The sequence below is a fragment of the Equus asinus genome, chromosome 1, assembly GCF_041296235.1.
Source record: "Equus asinus isolate D_3611 breed Donkey chromosome 1, EquAss-T2T_v2, whole genome shotgun sequence".
Taxonomy (NCBI): domain Eukaryota; kingdom Metazoa; phylum Chordata; class Mammalia; order Perissodactyla; family Equidae; genus Equus; species Equus asinus.
The window spans coordinates 184,486,049-184,511,954 of record NC_091790.1 but is presented as its reverse complement, the minus strand read 5'-3'; the positions used below and the strand labels follow the sequence as shown (position 1 = coordinate 184,511,954).

The window sequence follows — 25,906 nt, the reverse complement described above, 5'->3', positions numbered from 1 at the left end:
AAGGATCTATGACTAGAAGACACACCTATGTATTGGGGGGCTTTGGAGAGAAGAAGGAAAAAAAGAAAAAAGAAGATTGGCAACAGATGTTAGCTCAGGTACCCATCTTTAAAAAAAAAAAAAGTTAAGGGGCCAGCCCAGTGGCCCAGCAGTTAAGTTTGCACGTTCCGCTTCGGCAGCCCGGGGTTTGCCAGTTCGGATCCCGGGTGCGGACATGGCACCACTCAGAAGGCCATGCTGTGGTAGGCATCCCACATATAAAGTAGAGGAAGATGATCACGGATGTTAGCTCTGGGCCAGTCTTCCTCAGCAAAAAGAGGAGGATTGGCAGCAGATGTTAGCTCAGGGCTAATCTTCCTCCAAAAACATAAAATAAAATAAAAAATAAATAAAATTTTTAAAAAGTTAAAACATTAAATTCTATGATATGTGTATTTTACTATAATTTTAAAAAATAAATTTTAAAGACTGTTGGGAGCATTTTGCTCAGGATGGATTTAAAAAACGATGAAGGGGTACACCTCAGTGGCTTGCCGTTTTTAGGGCAGCATAAATTGAAGACATAATGCTCCTAGATCAAAATTCGAAAAAGTAATAATCACAACCCAACTTTGCTTCAAACAAAATAGCTTTTAATGGTATTTCTTTCTCAGAGCCCTAATAGGGGTGGTCTCGCACATGCTCCAGGATTGTCTTCAAACCAAGCCAGGTTTCTTTGGCTGTGGGCAAGATCTGATCGGCAGGCAGGAGGAAGCCATAGCAACCCGTGTCTCTCAGTTCAAAGGCAAATGAGTATTTGATGCCAAAGTCACAGGCCCAGTCGATGCTTCCTCCACTGGCTTGGTCTGAAGGATAAAAGTGAAAAAAGTCTGGTTATGCTATTCCCACTGGCCCCTCACAGCTATAGGACCTCTAGATTAAGTTCCACCATTATCAAAGGTAAGTCAGGCCCATATCTGCATGGACCTTGAGAGCAGGGACAGCTTAGTAGGGCGTTGTGCGTATGAAAAAATGCAGATTAATGTGAAAAGCAAAAGGTGTTATTCAAATGGACACTAAGCTTGCCTTCCTTTGGCGTCCTTAGGAGCCTCTGGCTTCACTCATCCATTTGGAATCCTGCCTGATCTCCTAATTGCCATCTTCTACACCTTAGGGAGGCCACATCACTTCCTTCTTTAGACAAGGGCTAGACGTAGACATTGTTTTCTCTAGTGGGAGAGGAAGGATTACAAACAGAGTAAAAGATTTGGTCCCTGCCCTCAGGGAACTTTCAGCTAAGTGTGGAGCAGGCTTTGTTCTGATGTCAAATAACATGCCCAGCACCTGTATGTGTTGGGTTAAACCAACAGAGTAATGTGCACCTGTATAACGTGTGGCCACTGACGTGACAGATGATGAAAGAAAGAAGCATTAGCCTACAAAGACTTGCAGGCAATCATGACTCAGAAGAGCTGAGCAATGGACCAGCTCTGAGGCCCCTCCCAGGGAGGTCAGGTAGTGGTCAGATGGGCAGAGATGGATGTCACCTAGTTCCTAAGAACGGAGTTGTGCAAAGGGGAAGACCAGGGAAGCCGTACCAGGGAGGAATCAGACTAGTGGTTAATACTGTGAGTTAACACCACGAACTCCTGTGACTTGTGTCTTTGCCTTCGCCCACAGCACTAGGGCAGTGCCCAGTAAATAACAAACACCAAACGGTTGCTGACTTAAACTGAATCTTCCCGAGTACCAAAATTACTAAGTTATACCTTTGGTGTGGCTACGCAACACAGCCGATCCACTAAGAGGTCCATAGTAGACAGAATACTTCAGATTGAATCCTGGTTCTGCAGATCATTAGCTAGGTGACCTAAGGCAGGTCGCTTACCTCTCTGAGTCCAAATGCTTCATCCACCTAATAGGGATAATACTACTACTTATTTCATAGAGTACTGAGAATTAAATAGGATAATATAATGTTTATGATTCCAATATTTGTTGAGTGCTTACTAAATGTATTAGGCTGTATGCTAAATTGGTTCATTTAATCCCCACCTGGGTCATGAGGTAGATACTAGTATTATTCCCATTTTACAGATGAGAAAACTGAGGTTCAGAGAGGTTAAGCGAAGGAACTGGGATAATGAATGTAGAACAGACATTCAAAATGTGTCAGTTGTGATTATACCTATCATTATCAACACATGATAGGATCCTATCAAAGAGCTGGACCACATTAAGGATCAGAGGCATCTGGAGGAGAGTAGTTCACTAGGAAACTAATGAGCAACATTTACAAGTGCCTTAGAGTTACTAACACTTTCATTCTACATTTTATCTTCTGAGCCTCTGGACAACCCAATTCACAGACGAAGAAATCAAGGGAGGATGAGTGACCTGCCCAAGGTTACTTGGTTCCAAAGTGGCAGAGCTGTAACTCAAACCCAGGCCTCTGTCCCCAAGGTCTGTGTTTTTCCCCCTACACCTCTCTGAGAACTCACGTAACAACTTCTCCTGGACCAACCACCTATTGTAGTGCAGCTCCTCATAGCCCTTTCCAGATGAGAAACTGCCCAGGAAATGTCTCACCCAGCACAGAAGTCCAGCCACCTCTCGGGTGGAGTGAAGCAGGTGTTCAGCCCACAGCTGCATACCAATCTCGGGCAGGAGACAAAAAGTACTTAATTGTGACTAGCTTTTAGAGGCAGTGCTTGTCCATGCTGGAATGAGGCCAGGATCAAGGATAACAGAGTCAGCTCTGGGCAGAGATGCAGCCAGAACTTGCTTGACCATTAATGGTCAGGTTCCAAAATATTAGACAGCAAACGCTATACTTGCCTGATATTAGCTTATTAGAAATATCTTCAATATCTGTGATCTTATCAAGAAAAGCATACTAAACCTTAGCCTTCCAAGGTCTCCTCAGATAAAGAGAGTGAAAAACTAGATTCCTCTAATAAAATGGTTGAGACCCCATGTAGGGGTCTCAGGAGCAAATGATGCCATTCTGTTGACAATCTGAACTCCAGCCTCCATGCAGAGGCTGCCAACCAGAGGACATAGGCATTCCTCAGCCTTAAGTGGCCATTATGGCTTTCCTCCCCATCACCACCACTCAAAGGGCCCTCTGCCCTGGACGTTCCCCCAACAAAGCGGGGGACGATCCTGTGAAACCATAAGCAGATCAGTCTTCCCTGAGACTAGCCTAAAAGATACGTAACAAAAGCTCCAAAGCTGTTGATTCCATTTTACTTAGTAATCTGGACTTGGGAACATCCACCAAAGAGATCATCTAAAAGAAAAAGGAGTTTGTACCAACATGTTCATAGCAGCACTATTTAGCAAAAAGCTGAACTAATCCAAAGGCCCAATAACTGGGATATAGCAATATAATGGAACAACAAACACCAAGAGTGGAAACACGTAAAACTACACATGAAATGATGTTAACTGAAAAAAGCTGGACACAAGAAAGAACAAAGACATTGATTATAACTAGGTAAATATATTTGTGTTCATTAACAAAATCATGAATGAACTTGAAACTGATAATAAAATATGATTATTGAATTCTTTTTTCTATAAAGTTTTTAAAATGCATCGTAATAGGAAAAGAGAAAAGAAAAAAAATCCCATAATCTGGAAAAAAAGAAACTTTCGTGATTTGAAATATTACCAGATCAGAGTTTCTGGATTTCCATTGTGTTCTAGACATGGTGAGTAAACTATTACTCCTTTCCTCTCCAAAGAAAAACATGGCTGACATGTTTTTATCTGTGTGCACTCCCTCAGATTCCCGCCACCACCCTCCTACAGATGCACCCACATCAGTGCCTGCAGCATGTGTGCAGACTCACTCCTCTCGGCCAGGCCTAATCTGCCCACCTCTGCTTGTCCCCTTTTTGCCACTCTTCTCCCCTACTCTGGATCAGTACTGCCTTGCTCATTTCTTCTCTCTCCTGCACCTTCCACCTCTCCCTCTCTATTGGTCCTTTTCCTACAATCAGTAAATAAGTCCATTATCTCAAAAACAAAACCCTCCCTTCCTCTCTCTCCTTCCTTCTCATCCAGGCTCCTACAAAGAGCAGTCCACTCACCCAACTTCCCCTCTCCTTCGTTCCATATACTCCCCAGTTACTCTTACCGCTCTTCGGAAACTGCTCTGGTTAAGGTCACCAGTAAGCTAGTGATGAAAATCCAATGCTAAATGTCATATTTGACCTCTTTGTGGCCTTCTTGTGATTGTCAACCACTGCCTCCTTTTCAACAATTGCTCCTTCCCTGGTTTCTGAAATGTAGGGTTCTCGGCCTCTCTGCCTAGGCCTGCTGTGTGTCCCTCCCTCACTGCTAACCCCTTCTGTTGTCTAACATCTTGCTCCCCTCCTCCACCAGGGCTCTTCCCACTCCAAATGCTCTTTTTGATCTCCTGTTTCAACCACCCTCTCTGTGTCAACTACCCCTAATACCTCTCTCCACAGAACCCCAGGGCCATGTAGCCCAAAGCCTGTAGGACATCTCCACTTGAACACACACCAATTATCTCAACCTCACTATGTCCAGAACTGAACTGATTATTTTTCAGCCCCACCCCTCTTTCACCTTCCTGGATTGCTCCCTCAGTTAATGGCACCATTCAATGACCCACAGGAAGAAACTCTTTACATCCAATAAATGACAAAAGGCTTTTGGTTTTACCTCTGAGATGCCTCACTTCCATCCTCATTGGCACTGCTCTAGTTTGGGCCATCATCTCTCACCTGAACTCTTCCTTCTCTTCCTGTGGGATGTTCCTACTTCCAGTCCATCATCACTCCATCCTGCTAATGCGTTTTATCTAAAATACCGTATGCCTCGATGTACTCACTGCTCTGCCGAACACTCTCCAGTGGCTTCCAGAATCCTTTGGGTTAAAATCCAAACTCCCTAACGTGGCACATAAAAACCTGAACTCCCCCACTCCCCTTCTTACCGTTTTCATTCCAGTAGTCCAAAACCTCCTTGAAGTTCCCAGAGCCCATCATGTAGTTTCATATTCCTAGGTCTTTGCATGTGCTGTTAACTAACCAGAATGCCCTATTTTCCCCTTCTCTAGCTTTCTGGTGGTCAGCCTTCAAAATCTCACCCTTCTCCTATATGAAGCTTTTCCTGACTCTGCCACTGTCAAATCCCCCCAACTTTCTAATACTTCTATACCACTGCACATATCATACCAGCATTCATTTGTCTTTCTCTTCTTCTTCCATATTAAACTGTGAGTTCTCTGTGGAATTCATTATGTCTCCAGTACTTGGCATAATGATCAGCACATAGTAGATGCTTAATAAAAGTGTGCTGGACAGAGTGGCTGCCTATAAGAGGCATTTGTTTCCAAAGGATCGTCAGGCATGGAACACTAGGGATCCTGGGCAGTTTCTGGCTTTGTCCATAAAGTGAGGGGATTCCTCTGAGGGACTCAGAATCTGCATGAAGGTGCACCAGGATTTCCCACAGCACTGAAGTCATTTCTTCTTTTCATCCCTATCCACTGTGGGAGAGGGGAGTCTCAGAAAGTCTGACAGCAGACTACCCAGACTTATTCCTGACACTGTCAGTATTCCTGATCTGTCTTCCTCTTTGTCTCCCCCAAACTCTGCACGGAGAAGTGACTGCAAAAGAGTCTATCCACTGAGTCATCTGGGTCCTCTTAAAGAGTCGCATCCATTCTGTCCCCATGCACAGTCCATGGGATTACTCAGAGTGAGAGCCATCCTTAGCTAGGAAAGGGGAAATTAATAAAAGTGCCTGACTGAGGACCAGATCTTGATAAAGGCCCATTCTCAGGCAAAGAAATTCCACATAATGAAAGTGACCATAAGGATCCGGACAAGCAGGGGGAGAGAACACAATACAAATCTTTAGGAAATTCTTTGCTCTAGATATCACATGGTAGGTATCTCATGGAGGATACTCAGCCTTACTGAGGGGATCTGGTTATGGCTGGGTTCCCTGTGTGAAGGTTCCATGCCTTTCACATCAGGGCACTTAAAGGCTTTGGCCCAAAGTCACATGGTGCCTGTCATCTTAGTGGGTCATTTGTAAAAACACATCGGATACTTACAGACAATTGAGCACATAGGTCCCACTTTATACGGTGCCATTCAGGCTTCTCAAAGATGGGCAGCCTTTGGGGCCACTTCATTCTAGAATGAGAGAACCAACGAAAGGTGGATGGATAACATTTGTCTCTTAGGAGAACAGGTATAGAATGACACAGTCTGATTAACCGGACTCTCTGGTTAGTTGAGGCTTGAGCACAACACCCTTCTTGTTTTAACCATTTTCACTGAGAAGTAAGCACAAGTTCACTTCTGTTGGCTTTGAAAATACAACAGGAAGACCCTTACTGTTTATTTGACCATGCAGGTATTTGCAATAAATACACCAGGGTCATTATTTTGCCACCAGCTCTCCTTGTTCAGGGGTGTGGATGGAAATAAGGTAGGAGTAAGGGGCTAAAGAGAATGTGTACTGACCCCAGGATGTACCCGGGAAATTGATTTTTTTTTTACTGGATCCCTACATTGGCTTATTTCCCTATGATTGTCTCTTTTTCCAAGAAGTAGAGCTCAGCAAAATATTTTCCATTATTTGAGGGTTCCAATTTTGACTGATTGAGGCTTTACTGTCCTTGCTAGGGATAAATGTAAGGTCTTGAACTTGGGTCCAGGAAAACAACTGTACAATTACCAGATGGGGGAAACCTGGCTCGCTGGAATCCTCAGAGAGCCTGGGGGTTTCAGTTGTCAATGAGCCCAACATGAGTCAACGGCACGGTGCGACTGCCAAAAAACTAATGTGACCCTCAACTGCATAAGCAGAAGTGCACAGTCTGGATGAGGGCAGTTATGGTCACGCTCTGCTCTGGGCTGGTTAACCCGCCAACACAAGTTTTACATTCATTCTGGGAGCTCCCCTTGAAGAACATGGACAAACCAAAGCGTGTTCAGAAAAGAGCAACAACCAGAATGGTAAGGGAACTTGGGACCATATTACGAGTGCTTGAAGGAACTGGGGGCGTTTAGTGGGGACAAGGAAAAACCTAGGAGAAGCAGGGTACTGGTCTTCAAGTAATTAATGGATTTTCCCTCTCAAAGGGAAATAAACTTGCTCTATGAAGTAAGACAATAAACCGGAACTGGTCGGTAAAAACCATAGGAGAAAGTTCTCACTCTCTATAAGGAAGAACTCAAACAAGTCAAATCTGCCCCAACATGGAATAGGCTCCCTTGGAGGCAAGAAGCTGTCCCATCATAGGTTGGATGACTACCTGGCAGAGATCTGAGCACCAGAGTACATAATTGAAGGTTAGCTAGCCTTCTAAAAGTACCTGTTAGGTTCTTTCAACCCTGCCATTCTTTCTCCCCCAATTCGACCTTGAGAGGTAAGACTCACCAACAAAACCCTGGAAACTGCCTTACAGGGCTAAAATCCGACTGCTAAGGTGCAAGATACACCTGCATTGGAATAATCTATTCCATTTCTGCTAGGGGCTGCTGAAAACCATCTATTTGAAAGTAAACTGACTGAAAGGTCCCATCTCAAGGCTTATCTCTAACATATGGGTCTTAAAAACAAAGCCTAAAAGCCAAGTTGGAAATAAATGCACATTCCTTTCAGCTGGGATAGCTCTTGTTCAATTGTAAGCAGCCCCCTGAGATGTCACCGTCTGACTTAAGGCTGCCACCAGTTTGCTTAGTCCTAAAACAGGAAAGATGATGGAAGGTATCAAGTCAAGGAAGTGAGTGTTTCACACCCAACATCGTACACGAGTGCATCGTGACAGAAGCTCGTAGAGCTGAAGGCACCAGGAGGGTATCAGGTAAGGAGCTGGGAGACAGCATTGCTTAGCATAGAGCATCTGACTACAGAACCAAGAGCCTCAGGTCCAAATCCAAGTGGTTATTTCCTAAGCAACAGAAAGCAGAGCCAGGGAATTTATGGTCGAATCAAGGTCCTGCTCATGTAGATTAGGGCAATAATAATTTCATGAATTCTGTTTCCGAAGGAAACAATTTAGGAAAGTCCATAACCCGTCTTTCAAACATTTGCCTGAATCACAGTCTTTCCCGTGGATGGACGTACTATGTCTCATTCATCTTTGTAAACTGTCACTAGTACATAACATCTCAGTACCTAACTTTATGACTGAAACTTTCTTGTCCACACAATGGATGCTGTGGCTGAGCTAAAACGAAGTTTCAGAAACTCACCAGCTCATTAAAGTTATCTGGCCTGCTACATGTATACCCATAGGGGAACACCAGCAGCTGGGAATAGCTGTGGAGGGTAATGAAGGCCTTGAAGTTTCCATGCCTCTTGATGAGATCCACTATGGATTTCACTTCAACTTCAGAGTTGGCACTGGGTCCGTGGTATCCATGAGAGCAGGGGTCATTGCTGGCTCCAGGTCCTGATGGGAGGCAGAAGAACCCCAGAGAGAACAGGGAGCTTTAAGAAGACACTGTATGGGGGCGGTTACAGTACATCACTAAGTTCCCCCTCTGGAAATCAGAGCAAGATTGTCACTGTGTTAGATGGAGTCATTATTTAAGGGCATAGTTGGAAAGCCCAACTGCAGTGATTCTGGTCACATCTCTCTTCTTTAAAAATATGGTTCCTCGGGGGACCAGTCTGGTGGTATAGTGGTTAAGTTCATGCACTCTGCTTCAGCAGCCCTGGGTTCACAGGTTCAGATCCCAGGTGTGGACCTACATACGGCTCATCAAGCCATGCTGCAGTGGCACCCCACATACAAAGTAGAGGAAGACTGGCACAGATGTTAGCTCAGTGGCTATCTTCTTCACCAAAAAAATAAATAACTAAGTATGGTTCCTCTATATGGCAGAAAGAGCTATCAAATTAGATCATCTCCTCTCTGTGGGAGATATTGGAAGAAAAGCTAGATTTAATATTATAGATGGAATTCCTGCATTGGGTGGGAGTTGAGCAAGCTTATTTTCTGGGATCTCTTCCAATTCTTAGAGCCCAAGAGTAGAAGACTCTATGCATCTGTACTTCTAAGCCACAAAGCTACAAATGCAAGGAACCTCTGACACCCTTTCTGCAGTGAGAAAATCACAACTACGTTTGACAATAAGGACATCTTTGGCCTTTATTTTCATAGCAACTAGAATTACTCATGACCACTGAGTTGGTTCTTCAGTGGCCTGACCAGGGATGTGAATGCTGAAGGAACTCTGAGGGGACAGCTGGGACATTGGACCCTCCCCCCAGGGTCTCTAAATGATATATACAAAGTCTAAATACAACCTGTCACCTTATTTTAAGATTATTTAATAAGAACAATATTTCAGGAAAAAAACTGACGTAGAATTGCTGGGCATTGTTCAATATTTTGGATCTGATACTTTAATTTTTTTTCCCTACACTAAAAAAAAAAATTATTGTAAAAGGGATGAATGAAGTTGCCACTCATCCATATCTTATCACAATTCCCAAGTGTGTCCTTTCTTGACTCAATAACTCTCATTAATTCATTTGTCTTACAAATATTTAGTGATTACCTTCTACGTTCCAGATACTGTGCGGGGTGTTAGGAATACTACAGTGAAAAAGACAGCTTCTAACCTCACTGTTATCACACCTAATGAGGAAAAAAACAAACAAATTCCAATTCTGTGATTAGAGAAACATACGAGGTTTTAACTGGTGCCTGAAAGTATTAAGGAGCCCCCCCAACCAGCCTGCTACTGACTCTGAAAAATTAGAGCTCTAAGTCAACAAAGCCAGAGTAGCAAGCTAATATTTTCTCTTTGACTCTATTTTGAAAATCAGTTTCTTAATCCTATTTGTACTTCTTTTTAGTTTTCTTTCTCGAAGCATCCATAGATGATGTAATGCTTCTTCTCTGAATAGATCCTAACCCCCTCTAGTGGTTAGTTCAGGGCTTCCTGAGGCCTCCCTCCATTGCAGGCAATCTTGCTCTGGAAGCTCAGAAGCCGAGCTGGGTTACAGCCTGTGGGAAAACCAAGATGTGAGACAAAATATATTAAATGCTGTTCAGAGCTCTGTGACAGCACTGCGCGCCTGTGAAGGGAATTTAGTTAAGTGTTTTTCAAATGGGTTTTTAAATGGCTTCAATCCTGAATGGGCTTAGCAGGCTGACAGCACCGCAGCAGAGCCATGCAAAATAGCTAGTTGGCCAGACAACATCTGAGCATCTCAGGGGCAAGTGTCCGCAGTCACCTCCAAAATGTGCGTCCCAGTTCCGGTTAAGATCGACACCAACACAGTCTCTGTCAGGTATCTAGGACCAGGTCTTCTACCACATACGATTCTTTAAAATTCAAATAAGAGAGAACATAGAAAAAAGAAAGATGGTTATTCAGGCTGATGAGAGGGTCCCTTTAGAATTCTGTTAATTTCCCTTGCTCTCTCCCAGGAAGGCCCCTTCGGAATTGCACTAATTTCCCTTGCCCGCAGAGGTGTCGAAGAGTCCTTATGTGGGGTTCTGTTTGGAGCTTTATGGTTGTCTCACCGGGGCCAGAGGTAGATATTCAACCCTCTCCTCATATGAATACCTGCCAAACTGTGTTCCTTAGAACACCAGTTCTGTTAAACGTTGACAACAAAAAAAACAAAAACAACAATAAAAAACAAAAACAAAAGAAAAGTGGGGAGAGAGCAACGGTTCTGTGATAGAAAATTTGGGGAAAATATAGGGCTAAATTGGCTAATTTACTTCAGAACTTCTAAGAGTTTTTTAACGCTTTAATGTTTTTTTATGAACCTCCAAGAAAGGAATGCAGTGATTTGTATTCCTTTTTATTGTATGGTTTGATATTTCCCAAACTTGATCACGGAACCCTTTATTCATAGGGTACCTCACAAGATGAGTACTAGTATTTGTACGAGTTCCTTTTGAACACACGTTGAAAAACACTATCATAGTCAGCTGTCTCCAAAAATAAACTTGATGCTCTGATTCATTTTGAATCTACATGGGGTCACAGTTGCCACAATAGTGTTTCGTGGTGAAATTTTAAAGAAAAAACCCGACATCGCTCCTTTTAGTAATATGACAGAGGATTTCTTCTACAGGTTGTAAGTAAAATGCTAGATGCAATGTACTGCCTACCTAAATCCTACCACAATCTAATTGCCAGCAGGTAACATCCACCTCCTCTTTTCTATCAATCCTACCACATAAACACGGAGATAATTGGAACAAATCTCCTAGGTAACTGATGGCGAACATTGAGCTCTAATAGCCCAGCCTAACAGCGGAAATGGGCTCTGACCGAGGCAATAGATACAGACATCTTGTGTTGGAACAAGAAGTGATTATAAACTCCACTATATGCCTCAATTCAGGGCTGCTACTGAGAGATTAGGCATTCTGTATAGGGTGAATCAAGAACAGAAAGATCTATTTTATTTTGTTTTTGAAGTTCCCACACATCTTCTTAGATTCTTGTTGAAGAAAAGAAAAAGTCCAGGCTTACTTTGGTTTGAGAGAACACATATCCATCAGGGTTTGCGACCGGCAGCAGGAAGATATCCACTGCGTCCAAAATGGAAGTAAGAGATGGATCATTTCCATAATCAGAGGCAATCTGAGCAGAGACAACAACATATATGTCAAGTTCACAGTCCCCTTTCACTGGGGAACAGGGGATAGAATCTTAAGGCAATATGTTTTTTCTAAACATGAACCAGGTATCCCTGGGGGTCAGTGAGAGTCTCCGAGGACTACTGTCCCATCTCCCGCAGTGTTAATGGGTTGAAGATGCCAGGGTCTACACCTTATTTCCAGTCAGAATAATTTACTTATATCTTTTTAAAAAACAGATATCACTTATCCCTTCCCTCTAAAAAGGAGAAATCTTTTTATTAATTCTGGTCAGGCATTTTGCAATGGTGGGCAATGACATATGTGGCTTACACGCATCTATGAACCAAAGAAATTTTTTCAGTTTTCCTTAATCACCACACAGGCTAGCTCTCCAAAAGTAGTCATGACCAACATCCGATTACTTAAATACTCAGAGACTTTTCTAAAGATACAGAGAACCAGTTAAACTCCATTTGGGAAATTAAATTTCTACTTGTGATCAATTGCAGTAGAGTTGAAGTTTCTGGTGGATTAAAATTTATTCATTTCCTGTGCTCAGCCATCCTAAGGCATTATTATTCAACTGTTAAATATCCATTTCATAATACCCTAAAGGTAACCGCATTTTAATTGAACGGAAAAATGTATCAGTTGGTATGCACGTGGCTGCATATGCTTGAATGATCTGATGTGGATTGATTTCCTTTGCTCATGAATTAACATTCTGATTTATAGCGTGTCATTTTTGAATTACTTAAGAAATACCACACTAGGTCACACCCAGCCCAGTGTCCTGACTTTAATTCCAACAAACATGTGGAAGAGAGGTATTGCTTCACCCCGACTTGCAAATCAGATTTGGAAAATTTTCAGAACAACCCAAAACCCTTAACTAATTCCACTTTGGATCTGTAGGTTAAAGTAAGCTCTTCTAGCACCTGTTTATATTTTCCATCTGAGCCTCCTTCAAGATTTTACAGATTTTTATAGATTTCTAGCCCTCAGAGTTTCAGGCTCCAAAGCAATTTTTCTCTAGTCTGTTCTTATGTTGAAATCTGTCTCCCAGGGTCCAAACTTGCCACCCGCTCAATTTCTTCTAGCTCACTGTGTCTTTTAACAGAGCACACAGTGGCTGGCCTGGGGGAGAGTGCCAGGATGCTGGGTGGGGCAATACCAGAAAAAGGTTGAATGGGTCCGTTTCCTGCCTGTGTGCCAAGAGAAGGTCTCGGGCTGACAGTGTCAGTCGTTAGGACCACGTGGACTGTTCTTAGGTGTGACCTGACCCCAGAAAGACAAAATAATTGAGGAATTTTAGCCAAAATGACCTGATTTGCTGTCCACAATGCAGTAGCTTGAGTAATCCACTCTCGACCATGGATTCTGGCATTTATCCAGAAGGCCCGCTTGTGTCCTCCGGTGCTGAACTGCAAAACAAGCATGGAAATGGGATTGGCTCCACTGCTGCGGGACCCTCCTCCCCTCTCTTTAGTGGGGGAGTCTTATCTGTCCCTTTTTCTGTACTTGATGTGATTGAGAGAGAAGGAGGAGGTATAGACAGTGATGCCGTTGATTAACTCTTCTCATTTAATGTGACGTTTTTCGTCCCTTCTTTTAATGTAAGCTTAAATGCAGGCTACCAAGAGGGATATAGACTTTTTCTCCTTTGAAGTTGGTAAAAACTTGTTGTGGATAATGTAAAAAAGTGAAAATAAGTTTATCATATGCTGTAAATTTCTAAAAACAGGTTACAGAATAGTATGATGCCATTTTAATTTTTTAAAAAGGCTAGTCGGGGGGCCAGCCCAGTGGCGCATCGGTTAAGTGAGCACGTTCCACTTCAGCAGCCTGGGGTTCGAGGTTTGGATCCCGGGTGGAGATATGGCACCACTTGGCACGCCATGCTATGGCAGGCGTCCCACATATAAACTAGAGGAAGATGGGCACAGATGTTAGCTGAGGGCCAGTCTTCCTCAGCAAAAAGAGGAGGATTGGCGGCAGATGTTAGCTCAGGGCTAATCTTCCTCAAATAAATAAATAAAAAGGCTAGTCCGTGTGTGTGTGTATATATATGTACATACACACAAACATACGAAAAAAAGGTAGAGGGGGAGGAAGAGAGAAAAGAAGAGAGAAAGAAATAGATATACAACAAATTGTGGAATTAGAATTACAGAGATGTTTTTCCTTTTTCTTTCTTTTTCAGTTTCTTTTTCCAATTTTGTGCAATGATTGTCTTATTTTTGCAATAAAAAATGCTTGTGATAACATTTTGAGTCCTTCATAAAAAAGGATGAGGCTCTGGAAGTGCTCTCCAGAGTTTAAATTTTATGATCTGGGGCCAGCCCCCTGGCCAAGTGATTAACTTAGTGTGCTCTGCTTCGGTGGCCCAGGTTTGGATGGTTCAGATTCTGGGTGCAGACCTACACACAGCTCATCAAGCCATGCTGTGGCAGTGTCCCACATAGAAGAGCCAGAATGACCTACAACTAGGATAGACAACTGTGTACTAAGGCTTTGGGGAGGAAAGGGGAAAGAAAAAAAAAAAGGAAGATTGGCAACAGATGTTAGCTGAGGGCCAAATTTTCTCATCAAAAAAAAAAAAAAAAGCATACCTAAAAAAAAATTTATGATCTAAGTGACTCAGTTTTATTTGGAACATTGGCTTTGCCAATTGGATCAGTAAATGGGGAGGAAAGGATTATTTTTGCACCATCAACTTCTATCTCTGTGCAGCATTCTAAACATAGCGGATAAGGTAAATGAGAAATGCAACTCCTTGCTCAAAACTACATTTCACAGGATTTTGAAAGTTTTAGTTGAAAACGTTTCATGCCTTTTCCTCCAAAAAGCTCAAATGTAAAAAGCAGGGATCTTTCAAAAACACATAACATTCTCAACCACAGAACCACCCTAGAGGAGGGAAGGCCAGGAAAATCCAAGGGGGAGGAGAATCTGGGGTTTCCTGACCCAGTTGTAGGAGAAACAGGGAAGAGGAAATTTTTTTAAAAAACAAAAAAAGAAAGACAAGGTAGTAAATATTAGCAAATGTACCCTAGTGTCATAAAGCAGGCAAACCACTCCTCTCAGGCCTGCTTTGGGAAAAACGCTCTGGAGAACTCCATCTGTCCCAGTGAGTCTGCTGGTTCTCAGCCATAACGTTTCCAAATTTAGCAGGGAGTTGTGACATTATCGCTCCTTCTTTTTTTTTTTTTTCTTAAACTCTTTCTAGGAAATCTGAGGAAATAATTTTCACTCTTTTTTTTTCAGAGCAAGGTGAAAAAGCTTGAAATTATCAGCACTACGACTGTTAGACATTACCGGTTGAAATAAAACCCTAACCTTTTTCAGCGAGCACCTAAAAACTGCCTGCCTTTCTGGGCATTTGCCTTTGCGGTTTAATTTAGTTGCCCGGCTTCCTCCTTCACACTGCGGGAACTCTTCTTTTTTTAAGTGAAGCTCAGGCAAGTACTTGGAGCTTTTATTATTATTATTATTATTCTCTTGTTTAAAAAAAAAAGAGGAAGAAAAAGAGAACTTCTACCTTGATTAATTACAGAACACCTCCCCCCTCGTCCCCCAACTCTGGGGTCGGCACCACCTCCCCCTTCCTCTGTTCCCATTGGCGCGTTCGCATCCGGTTCCCTGAGAGCGAATCTATCAAGATGAGAGTATTAATTCACTTCTGCAGACCTGCGTCAGATTGCGCAGGAAAGAGAAAAAGAACAAGAAAGGGGCGGGGGGGCTGTGGGGAGGTGGATGGTGAAAACCAGCAAAGACCGGTTAGGAAGGGGGAAAAAAGGACTCGCTCTTCACGCAGAGCCGGGACTGACGGCCCGCCTGGGAGGCGCGGGATTCTAGAAGCATCGGGAGGAAAAACAACAGCTGCACCTGTGTATCTTGAGCACGCTCAGGGGCCGCTTTTCGAAAGAATAGCCAATATTCACTTTGCTCAGTAGACCAGGGTGCTCAGCAACGAGGTTATCCAATTCTTCGGAAATCTGAAATGTTTACAAAGAATAAATAGACATCTGCAAATGAATAATCTGATGCATCCATTAGTGACTTTCTTTCTCCTCCATTTCCATTCCCTCAGGACAAAGTGGAGAGGCCCGTGTGGCAGATGCTGCACGATTGGGGACGTTTGAATGAAAGCTGAGAGACGATGAGTCACTGGGCATCTGCAGGGGCTGGAAAAGGGGAAGCCATTTTGCATCAGTGCAGCCTGCTCTTTCCAGTTTTGTGCTTAAAACAAAATGGCACTTCTCTGGCTTGCCTGTGGCTTCCCTCAGTGCTGCTCTAAGGTGGAACTTCCCCAGCTAGAAAGCTGCTCGCCCTCACTAGCAAAGGAATACAAGGGGTAGTGACACCAAAAAAAAAAAAAAAAAGTGGATTTAGAGGCAGACGCTACAAAACGCAGCAGGGCTAGTTCAGGCCGGGGGCTGCCTCAGATGCACTTCCATCGGCAGCTACTCCGGTTCTTTTTTGCAAGGCTGATCGAAATTCTGTGCAGCTGGGGCACCCAAGCTGTGTCCATTGCTGGGATTGAGGCATGTCTGGGCGTGTCTTGGAGAGTGAACGGCATGAAACAGCCTCTCCAGCCGTTGCCAACGTTTGCTCTCCCTAGGACGCAGACACCAATTTGTGAGGCCCAGCAAAGGAGAGAGCGCGCATCTTATTTTCTTTGCTCCCTTTTCTCCCTCATCCTCTATACTGGTCTACAGTCCCTTATCTGAAACCCTTAGGGGCCATACATATTTAAAATTAAGGGTTTTTTGTGTGTGTAATTTTAGAAAGGCAGGAAGCATTTATTGTATATTACACATGTGGCATTGCTCCATATTCGAATACATTAATAATTCTGGCAGTGAGACAAATGAGTAGCAACTCGGTTCAGGTCAGATTTTTGCCCCTAAATGAGTTTAGGTCAGGTCAGGTTTTGCCACCAAATAAATTGGGGGGTGGGGGAGGGATCGTTTTCAGAGTTCTTTGCATTTTAGGATTGCTGATAAGGGGAATCAGTTCCTACCAGATACCTCTTTTCTGGCCTTTTCCTTCTCTTCCACCTCTCACCTTAACACCCCAAACCCCAAATCCTCTCCAGTCCAGCCTCCACCCCCGAATCAGTTAGTGCAGATGGACCCCTGTGGGCCCCAAGAAAAGCTCTCTGTCAGGAAGACGCAAATGCAGCACTGCCCAGGTGCCCAGATGGCAGCGTGCGACCCAGCTGGAGGAAGGGGGCATTCTTCACACCAACAGAACCCAGGAAAGAGAGCAAAGACTTCACTACCATGAGGTCTGAGAGCACTCAGCAGGTTGGGAGACCCCACCCTTGGCTAGAAGTCAGAGGTGTCAAGGTGTCCCCTGGTTTCATTATCAGTGGCTTCCATGAAGCACGGCTCACAAATGGCTCTGTGGGCAGCACAGGTCAGAAATCAGCAAGGGGGCCTTGAGCAGAGATCATGAGTGTGGCAGGCTGCTTGTGTGCTCACTTAAGACACACCTGGACACTTCCAAATAACATGATGGCTGCTGGGATGAGCAGGTGGGAGGTCCTGCCTCGAGGCAGTGACACTGATACTGGTTGTGAAATCCTGGGGAAACTTGGAGAAGTTAGGAAATAATATGAGAATAATTTCCATTAAATCACCAAGTGGAAGTATAGGCCTTGTCATCAGAGGAGAGAATGGCCCATTTCTCTAATGTTCATTTTGAAACACCTACCTCTTTGAAGGTATGATAAGCCTCAAAGTTGAAGTTACCATTCCGTTCTCTTGTCTTAAGATTAAATAACATTTCTTCATTCTCTTTGACCAAGAGAGCCTCAGATAAAACCAGTTATATCTATGATTAGTTTACAATGCATTTGAATCTACAATTGTGAAGGAAATGATAGGTCCCCAGTCCCCAGTGGTCCTCTTGCAGTCCCATAGGCTTTGGGGTCATCCCTTTCCCTAATTCTGGCAGCACTGTGAAAGGGGATGGGACATTAACGGGACTTCCGGCCAGGCAGATGCTGCAAAAAGAGCATGACAGTCAGTCCTCTGATTGTCTTATGGCTCATCCTTTCTTTCTGGGAGCCCAGGGCCTGAGGTAACTGCTAATAAAAAACTAAATAATAACATCTTACTTTTACCTACTTTGACTAACACCCTTTGGTTTGTACGTTATATTTCATGCCAGAGACTCTCTTTTTGCCATTTCCCTTAAATTTTTTATTACCGTATCCCACTTGTGCCAAATGCAAAAGGGAGAGGGACAGCGCCTCCCTACCCTCTCTGCAGAGATGGCAGGAAGATTCTAGTGACGCCCACAGGTCCCTTCGCTGGTAGAGGGTCCCCAAAGGTAAAAGAGGATGGACCTTCAGTTCATGTTGACCAGCAAGCCTCTGGAAGGACGGGTCTGTGGGAAAATTACCTGAACATCTTCAATCGTGACAGAATAAGGCATTTCTTGGGACTCCAAGAAACTTTTGACTGCCTGGATGCTGGAAAAGGGAACTCGGACATGGGCTATCTCCCCTGGGATGGTGGGTGACTTTCAGAAGTCAAGCTGAAAGGGATAAAAGGTCAAAGCAATGAGTGGGTCATTCCAGGGAAACGGACAGCTCAGCGCAGACAGATTTCCAGAAATCAATTCATATCTATTGTACCTCAAGCCCATCAGACTGGAACCATTGTGGAGTCCCTATGATATTGCAAGAAGAATTTTTAAATATCCGAGCATTGGTATGTCTTATTTGTTTTCCCTCCCTATGGTTAGATATTAAAACTGGCAGAAGGTAAAGATTATTTTAAATTATGGCAGTTTGTTTTTAACAGTTGGCATTCAAGTGATCCAATTCATTTCATAACAGACTATTAATATTATAAATTATTTTAGGAGGAAAATAATGCATTAAAGGTGTTCAGTGATTTCTCAAAGTAACTTTCACATTCAATCTCTCTTTTCATTCTTACAATAAACCCGTGAGATAGAAGAATGGTATATTTATCCTTATTATACTAAATGGGAAAATGAGACACAGGGAAGGTAGGTGACTGGCCCAATGTCACATCGTTGGTACTAGAGCACAAGTTTTCTGCATTCCAGCTCCATGAATTAGCATTCCACACTATGTCAGGGAGATGAGATACAGTCCAAAATAAGAGATCTCAATCATTGTGTGTAACAGTGGAGAAGTCACTCTGGGAGACAGAAACCCTCCCTGGGACAGATCCCTGAAGATGTTCTTCAGCCTCCAGTTCCGTCAGATTTTTTATTTGTTCTTCATTCCTTGGTATCATCTCAAGAATTTGGTGTCTAGAGAATATTAACCACATACGTGACCTTAAAAGCAAAACCTGGACAGTGTTTCCTGTTGCTTCCTGCTCGTTAGTCTTTGCATGTAAGAGGTTAATGCGGCAGTCAATAATCTCTTTGACAATGGAGAAACTAATAAATAATATACTGACCCACATCCCCAGACAGAGCAGTTGATAGAATGGCTTTACTTCCCCCAAGGCAGTGTTATCTCCATAATTAAGAGGTGTACCTGCTCCTAGCAGGAAGCTTGACATTAGAGTTACCTTTTCTTTAGTTAATGATTATCAAATAACATCTGCTGCTCATAAAGCATTGGCTTTTAAAACTTGTCTGTTCCTGTTTTTCAGAAATAAGTAAAAAAAAAAAAAAGGAATAATTAGTTTGGTGCTTGTAAGTACTTGTAAGAGAAATCGAATCCACATCTGGGTAGACCTAGGATGTTTTTCTATGGTTGTTAACTGAAATATATCAGAGTTCCATCTCCAAACCCCATTCATAGGGCCCAAACCTGGCATACAGCTAGGGAATTGAGGCCCAGAAAAATCATGGTGTGCCTTTCTCTCTCCACACACACACACACACACACACACACACACACACACACACACTGAGAAATAAAGGGTATCGAGGGGCCGGCCCGGTCGCACAGCGGTTAAGGGCGCACGTTCCTCTTCGGCAGCCCGGGGTTCGCCGGTTTGGATCCCAGGTACGGACATGGCACCATTGGCAAGCCATGCTGTGGAAGGCATCCCACATACAAAGTAGAGGAAGATGGGCATGAATGTTAGGTCAGGGCGAGTCTTCCTCAGAAAAAAGAGGAGGATTGGCAGCAGTTAGCTCAGGGCTAATCCTCCTCAAAAAAAAAAAAAAAATAGGGTATCAAGGACACCTGGGCAGGAAAGAGAAGTCACAAAACAAGCAAACACATATCCTTAGAAAAAAGTTGGGTAGTACACCTGGGTTCTTATAGCCTTTCCTTGGTGACAGAGGATCCTGCTCTATCCCTTTTCTCCAGGTAGGCTCACTTCCCAAGTCACTGTCCTGCCCGTGTGTGCAGTGAGGAAGGGATTGGTATAAAGACCCAAACCCGGGTCTTCTGAAACCAGCTGTGCAATTTCCAGTGATCTCTAGTGGAAAACATAAGTGAAAGTATGTGAGATCTTCAAGGCTCTCCTGCTTCCACCTGCCACAGAAGATCTGAAAAATCTTCCATTTGAGTCTCATGCCTTTTGGTTAATGCGTGAACTCCCAGGAGTCCTCCTTTAAAACGGGAAGCCGTGGATAAGAATAATATGTGACACTAATATTTCCTAGTGTGTGTTCTTGGGAATAGTAGCCCTTTGAGTTGCTTAGCAAAAAGTAAAGAAGGAAAGAAAGATGAGAGGAGTTTGATGGTCAAAAAATTGGGTAGGTGCAGCCATCTTGATCCCCTCTTGTAGATTTACAGTGCACACTAATTTAGTAAAAGCACCTAGAAATCCTATAGTTGTTTAGCCCTCTGATTCCCAAAATTTTTGAACCACAGTAAATAAATTTGACCACCCATTTTTTGGGGGACAAATTTGTTTGACCACTTTGTAGTTCCCTGGAACACTGTTCAAGAAATGCTGCCTAATGCCCTTCATAGAATCTTGGAACCAAACTGCTTTGGAGCAACGATGAATCCTACAAAACCGTGAGAGTTAAAGTTGGGCTGAAATCTGCAGCCCTGGTCCACCCACTTCATGAGGCTCCACTGCATGGCACTAGATCTAAAGATGGGGAGGACAAGAGCTGACAGGGAGGATGGAGCCCAGAAAGGTAGGGAGGAGGTGGTGGGAGGGTAACTGAGACGCTTACTGAGATGGACTGAGACAAATAGCCACACAGCTTTATTTTCACTGATGTCTACCATCCCTACATTCTGATCGTCGGAAGGGAAGATGGCTAAGGACAGAGAGAAATAGAGTATATGTGTTCAGTTTTCATTTTTTCCTTCGTGGCATTGATCTCTCTTTTTGATCACTTCTTCCTATGATTCCCACTATCCCCTCTCCAAATCTAAGAGAACTTCTCTGAAAATGCTGAACAGTTACATCCCTTACCCTGCAACGGTCCAGTGAGAGACTCTGTAAATCAGATAAGCAAAATTCAAACAGGAACCAGAACACGGAACTTACCCCACAAATGTCTGTCGACAGTAGGTATACCCAAAAAGGGCACCAAAAAACAGGATCAACCTCATGGTCAAGGGTCTTCCCAGAGTCCAGAATTCAGTGTCACTCCTGAACTTTATTTGTAGGAACCACGGCTGAGGCTGATCCATTTAAGAACTCAAGTGAGGGGCTGGCCCCGTGGCCGAGTGGTTAAGTTCGCGCGCGCTCCGCTGCAGGCGGCCCAGTGTTTCGTTGGTTCGAGTCCTGGGCGCGGACATGGCACTGCTCATCAGACCACGCTGAGGAGGCATCCCACATGCCACAACTAGAAGGACCCACAACGAAATATACAACTATGTACCGGGGGGCTTTGGGGAGAAAAAGGAGAAAAATAAAATCTTAAAAAAAAAAAAAAAAAAAGAACTCAAGTGAATTCCCACATGGAAAATTCCTACCTGCATGTCACATTCTTCAGGTTGTAGACACCCACCTGTGTGATATCACCAGCCCGTACATTTTCCATTCCTACAATGAGATAACAAACTTTGATGGAAAGAAAACAAAATTGCTAGCGCATACCAAGGGCAAATCATGTATTTATGATTTGGAACATAAAGTGCCACTAACTCTGATCAGTGATAGAAGCCAAATTAATAGACCTAGAGGTTAAAGTCCTTTCTGGGTCTCTGACGAAAAAAAGGACACAGCATTTATAGTAATTACTCAGGCATCCTGTCTATCACATTCCATTAGTTTGCCCATTTGTTTATTTTTATAATGTTTACCCTGAAATACTGCAATCACTTCATCCACATCTGCTGAATCTCCCTGTAGATATGGCCCATTCCAGTCCTCACTCTATATTAAACAAAACAGAAGGCCTTTTAATAGTCAATTTTGGACTGTTTCTGAAGTGATCCATCTGCATTTATATCAAATTGATGTCCCTGTTTCTGTGCTGTTTCCCAAAATGAAAACGTCTTTCTGATTATGACAATGAAATTACTTGTTATAGAAAGTTCAGATAAAAAGGAAGTGTTTTATTTAATCAGCAATAATTCCTCCACCCAAAGAAAACTATTTGGTGTGTATCTTTCCAAACTTCTATATTTTAGAGATTTTTCTTAAACAAAGATTAGACCATATCCTATATTCTGTTTTTTAAACAAAGATTTTCCTAAACAAAGGTGATCTTTCCTTGTCTGTCAACATAGATCTACATTAATCTTTGTTCTTCATTGCATAAAAAGAAAATACACTGGGACTGGCCCCGTGGCAGAGTGGTTAAGTTTGCATGCTCCACTCCGGTGGCCCAGGGTTTCGCTGGTTCGGATCCTGGGTGCGGACATGGCGCCACTCAACAGGCCACAGTGAGGCGGCGTCCCACATGCCACAACTAGAAGGACCCACAACTGAAATATACAACTATGTACTGAGGGGACTTGGGGAGAAAAAGTAGAAAAAAAAAAAAAGAAGATTGGCAACAGTTGTTAGCTCAGGTGCCAATCTTTAAAAAAAAGAAAAAGAAAACACACCTACCTATTTTCAGGAATCATACTTTATTGCATTTTAGTCATTCACACACATTATTTTCAGCCTAGCAAGAATCAACCACAAACAGACACAAGGAAATTTTCATCTGTCCCCTGTGTGTCAAATTCTTCATCTGTGCACGCTTTAAATCCCTGGGTTAGAATTCTCAAGTACCTACTTGAAGGGGAAAGGTGTGTGTACGTACATATGTGTGTGTGTGCAGATCTATGTTGACAGACAAGGAAAGATCACCTTTGTTTAAAAAAACCTTTGTTTAGAAAATATATATGGTGTTTAAGAAACTCCCAGATTAACTTGGTTTTTCATTCTCTTGGGCATCAGGGAGAAGACAGAAACCAAGGGCCAGAGGCCATAATTCATCCTCACATCCTCAGCACCTATCGAGTAAATGGCCATCATATAAATTGAAATGAATGTTCTTGGATGATCAGTCAAAGCTTCTTGGAAAAGATGGGGCCTGAGCTGAGTCTCAGAACACATAGGAATGCTGAGGAGGGCCTGCATTTCTGGTTGTTGGGAAACATGAGAAAGGTAGAGAACTGGGAAAACGCATGGTTGGATTGGGGAGGAAAGGGGCCCCACTCGGGCGGACTGGACCCTGGACGTAGTAGGAAAGATAAAATATGAGAAGGTGGGGCAAGATGGTAGAGGCCCTCACAGTCCAAGCAGAGGAGTTTTTGCTGGTGAAAGGGAGCCATGGAGAGCCCTGGAAGTTCCTGAGCTGGTGAGTGGTTGAAGAAGGCAGCATTGAGAATGAGGAATCTTGCAGGATGGGCGGCAGGGCAGAGAGACTCTAAGCAGGGAGCCAAGTAAGGAGCTTCCTGAAGAAAGCCAGGTTTAAAATGATGCGTCTGGACTAGGTGGTGGGAGAGGGAATGCATGAGATGGGCTCACAGAGCTATTTCAGTGGAATAATCATGAGTCCGTAGTGATGATGGTGCCTGAGATGGTGTAGAAGGAGGAGCCGGAGAAAGGGTACTTTCCAGTGGGTGTTAAAGGAGGGTAGACAGCCATCCCCATGGCAGCATCCCAACGTTTCCTCACTCAATTGTCACACTGTGTGAAGATCCACTGTGAGAATTTGTTTCATGTCCCATACAGTATGCTTTCAAAAAGGAATTTTTGCTGAGAAATACTACCCAGTGAACTGAATTCACTCTCAGTGTTAGGGACATGATGACTCTTTTTTTCTTCCTGAAGAGAACAGTGAGGATGAGCCTAGAGATGAAACAGGGATCCAAGAGAAGCTTGGACCCCTCACTCCTAAGCCTAGGGCAGTCCAAAGAATAGGGAGGACTTGAGGATGATGCCTGAGATGAAGGAAAAGAACATTCTCTGGAGTGGATGAAAATAATTTTAAAAAATAGATAGAAGAAGTTGAAGGAGGAGAAAGCACAAGCCTTAGTAGGAGGTTGCAAAGAGAACTCCAGAAAGCACTGTTGTTTCTCCGTCACCGACAATACAGTAGTACCCCCTCGACTTTGGGGGGTATTTTCCAAGAGCCTCAGTGGATGCCTGAAACCACAGATAGTACCAAACCCTATATATACTATGTTTTTTCTTATACGTATATACCCATGATAAAGTTTAGTTTATAAATTAGGCACAGTAAGAGATTAACAGCAACAAGAAATAATAGGCCACTTATAACAATATACTGTAATAAAAGTTATGGTAGATCCTAGCCATCTTTTTGTATTAAGTCAAAAACTTTTACCTTTTCACATGAAGGAAGCACTTTATGGCTTCTCTTTGGCATGTCCGAATTGCCAGCATCACTGCTCTTGCACTTTGGGCCGTTATTAAGTAAAATAAGAGTTACTTGAACACAAGCACTGCGATACCACCGCAGTTGACTGGATAACCAAGATGGCTACTAGGTGACTAACAGGTGGGTAGCGTATACAGTGTGGATACACTGGATAAAGGGATGATTCATGTCCTGGGCAGGATGAAGCACAGGGGTGCAGAGATTTCATCAAGCTACTCAGAATGGCGGCACACAACTTAAACCTATGAATTATTTCTGGGATTTTCGATTTAATATTTTTGGACCTCCATTGACCACAGGTAACCAAAACCATGGGAAGCAAAACCGTGGATAAAGGGGGACAACGGTATAAACAGATCCTCATTAGAATGGAGCTTCGTCCTTCTCCCACCTCATCGTTCTGGATAAATCTGGTTTTTTTAGATAGCAGTGTTGGGTATACACGACATACAATAAACTGCATATATTTAAAAGATGCTGGGCCAGCCTGGTGGTGCAGTGGTTAAGTTTGCACATAATGCTCTGGTGGCCTGAGGTTCACCGGTTCAGATCCCGGGTATGGACCTACACACCACATGTCAAGCCATGCCGTGGCAAGCATCCCACATAAAATAGAGGAAGATGGGCACGGATGTTCGCTCAGGGTCAGTCTTCCTCAGCAGAAAAGAGGAGGATTGGTGGCAGATGCTAGCTCAGGGCTAATCTTCCTAAAAAGAAAATATGCCATTTGATAAATTTTGACATACACCCAAGAAACCATCACAACAGTCAACATCGTGAACATATCCATCATCTCCAATAAAACTTGTTTTTGAGAATCATGGAGGAAATCCCAGCCAGAAAGAGATCATTGAAGCCCCCCTGCTTTGCAGATGAGGAAATGAGGCCTCGAGGGGAGAAGGGACTCCCACAAAGCTCCAGGACTGATGAGGGGTGGAGCAGAGACAAAGAGCTCCATCCTCAGATCCTGGCCACTGCCCTGACACTCTGGACTGTCCAGTTATCCAAGGTAATTCTACTCAGCTCTAGGAAAAGACCGTTTCAAACCAAACACTTCTATAGCAACCTATCCCTCAGGCAGCTGTAATTCAGAAGAGAAAGATGATAGCTCTCTTTAGAAAAGTGCTCAAATGGCAAGTTACTTCCTATTAAGGATGATGTTAGGCACACGTCTCACTTTTGCCCTTTAACCCAAGAAAGTGAGTAGCCTAATCACAGGGAAGGAAGCCACTGAAGGGAACCGTAGGAGACACGACTTCAAATTAAACAGTTCAGCAGAGTTACCAGGCTCCAAAGCACTTCAGAATCAAACTCTGAACGCCTTTGCGTGTAGAATTATTATTATTCATAGTAAAACGAGTTCTGCAGCTGTTAGTGAACCATTAATGATATATTTCAGAATATTATGGATTCAATAGACTTCTGTGCTCTCATTGGAAAATAAATACAGTCGTAGCATCTGTGAAAAAAAAGTGCTCCAAATTTCAATCCACCAAACTTTAAACCAAATTTCCCATGACAGGAAGGTGAAGATTGTATCAGAGTTGCTTG

At 43.3% G+C, this 25,906-nt stretch overlaps 1 protein-coding gene across 1 annotated transcript; it reads right to left on the bottom strand.

The window, feature by feature from the left end:
• Positions 1–657: 657 nt before the first annotated feature.
• On the bottom strand, positions 658–21,119 carry CPA2 (carboxypeptidase A2). Its single transcript, XM_070506004.1, is given in 11 exon segments — positions 658–845; positions 6,077–6,158; positions 8,229–8,428; positions 10,225–10,315; positions 11,484–11,594; positions 12,919–13,012; positions 15,482–15,591; positions 17,315–17,413; positions 18,008–18,142; positions 18,805–18,892; positions 21,055–21,119. Coding segments are annotated over 11 exon segments (1,263 nt in total).
• Between the last annotated feature and the right edge of the window lie 4,787 nt (positions 21,120–25,906).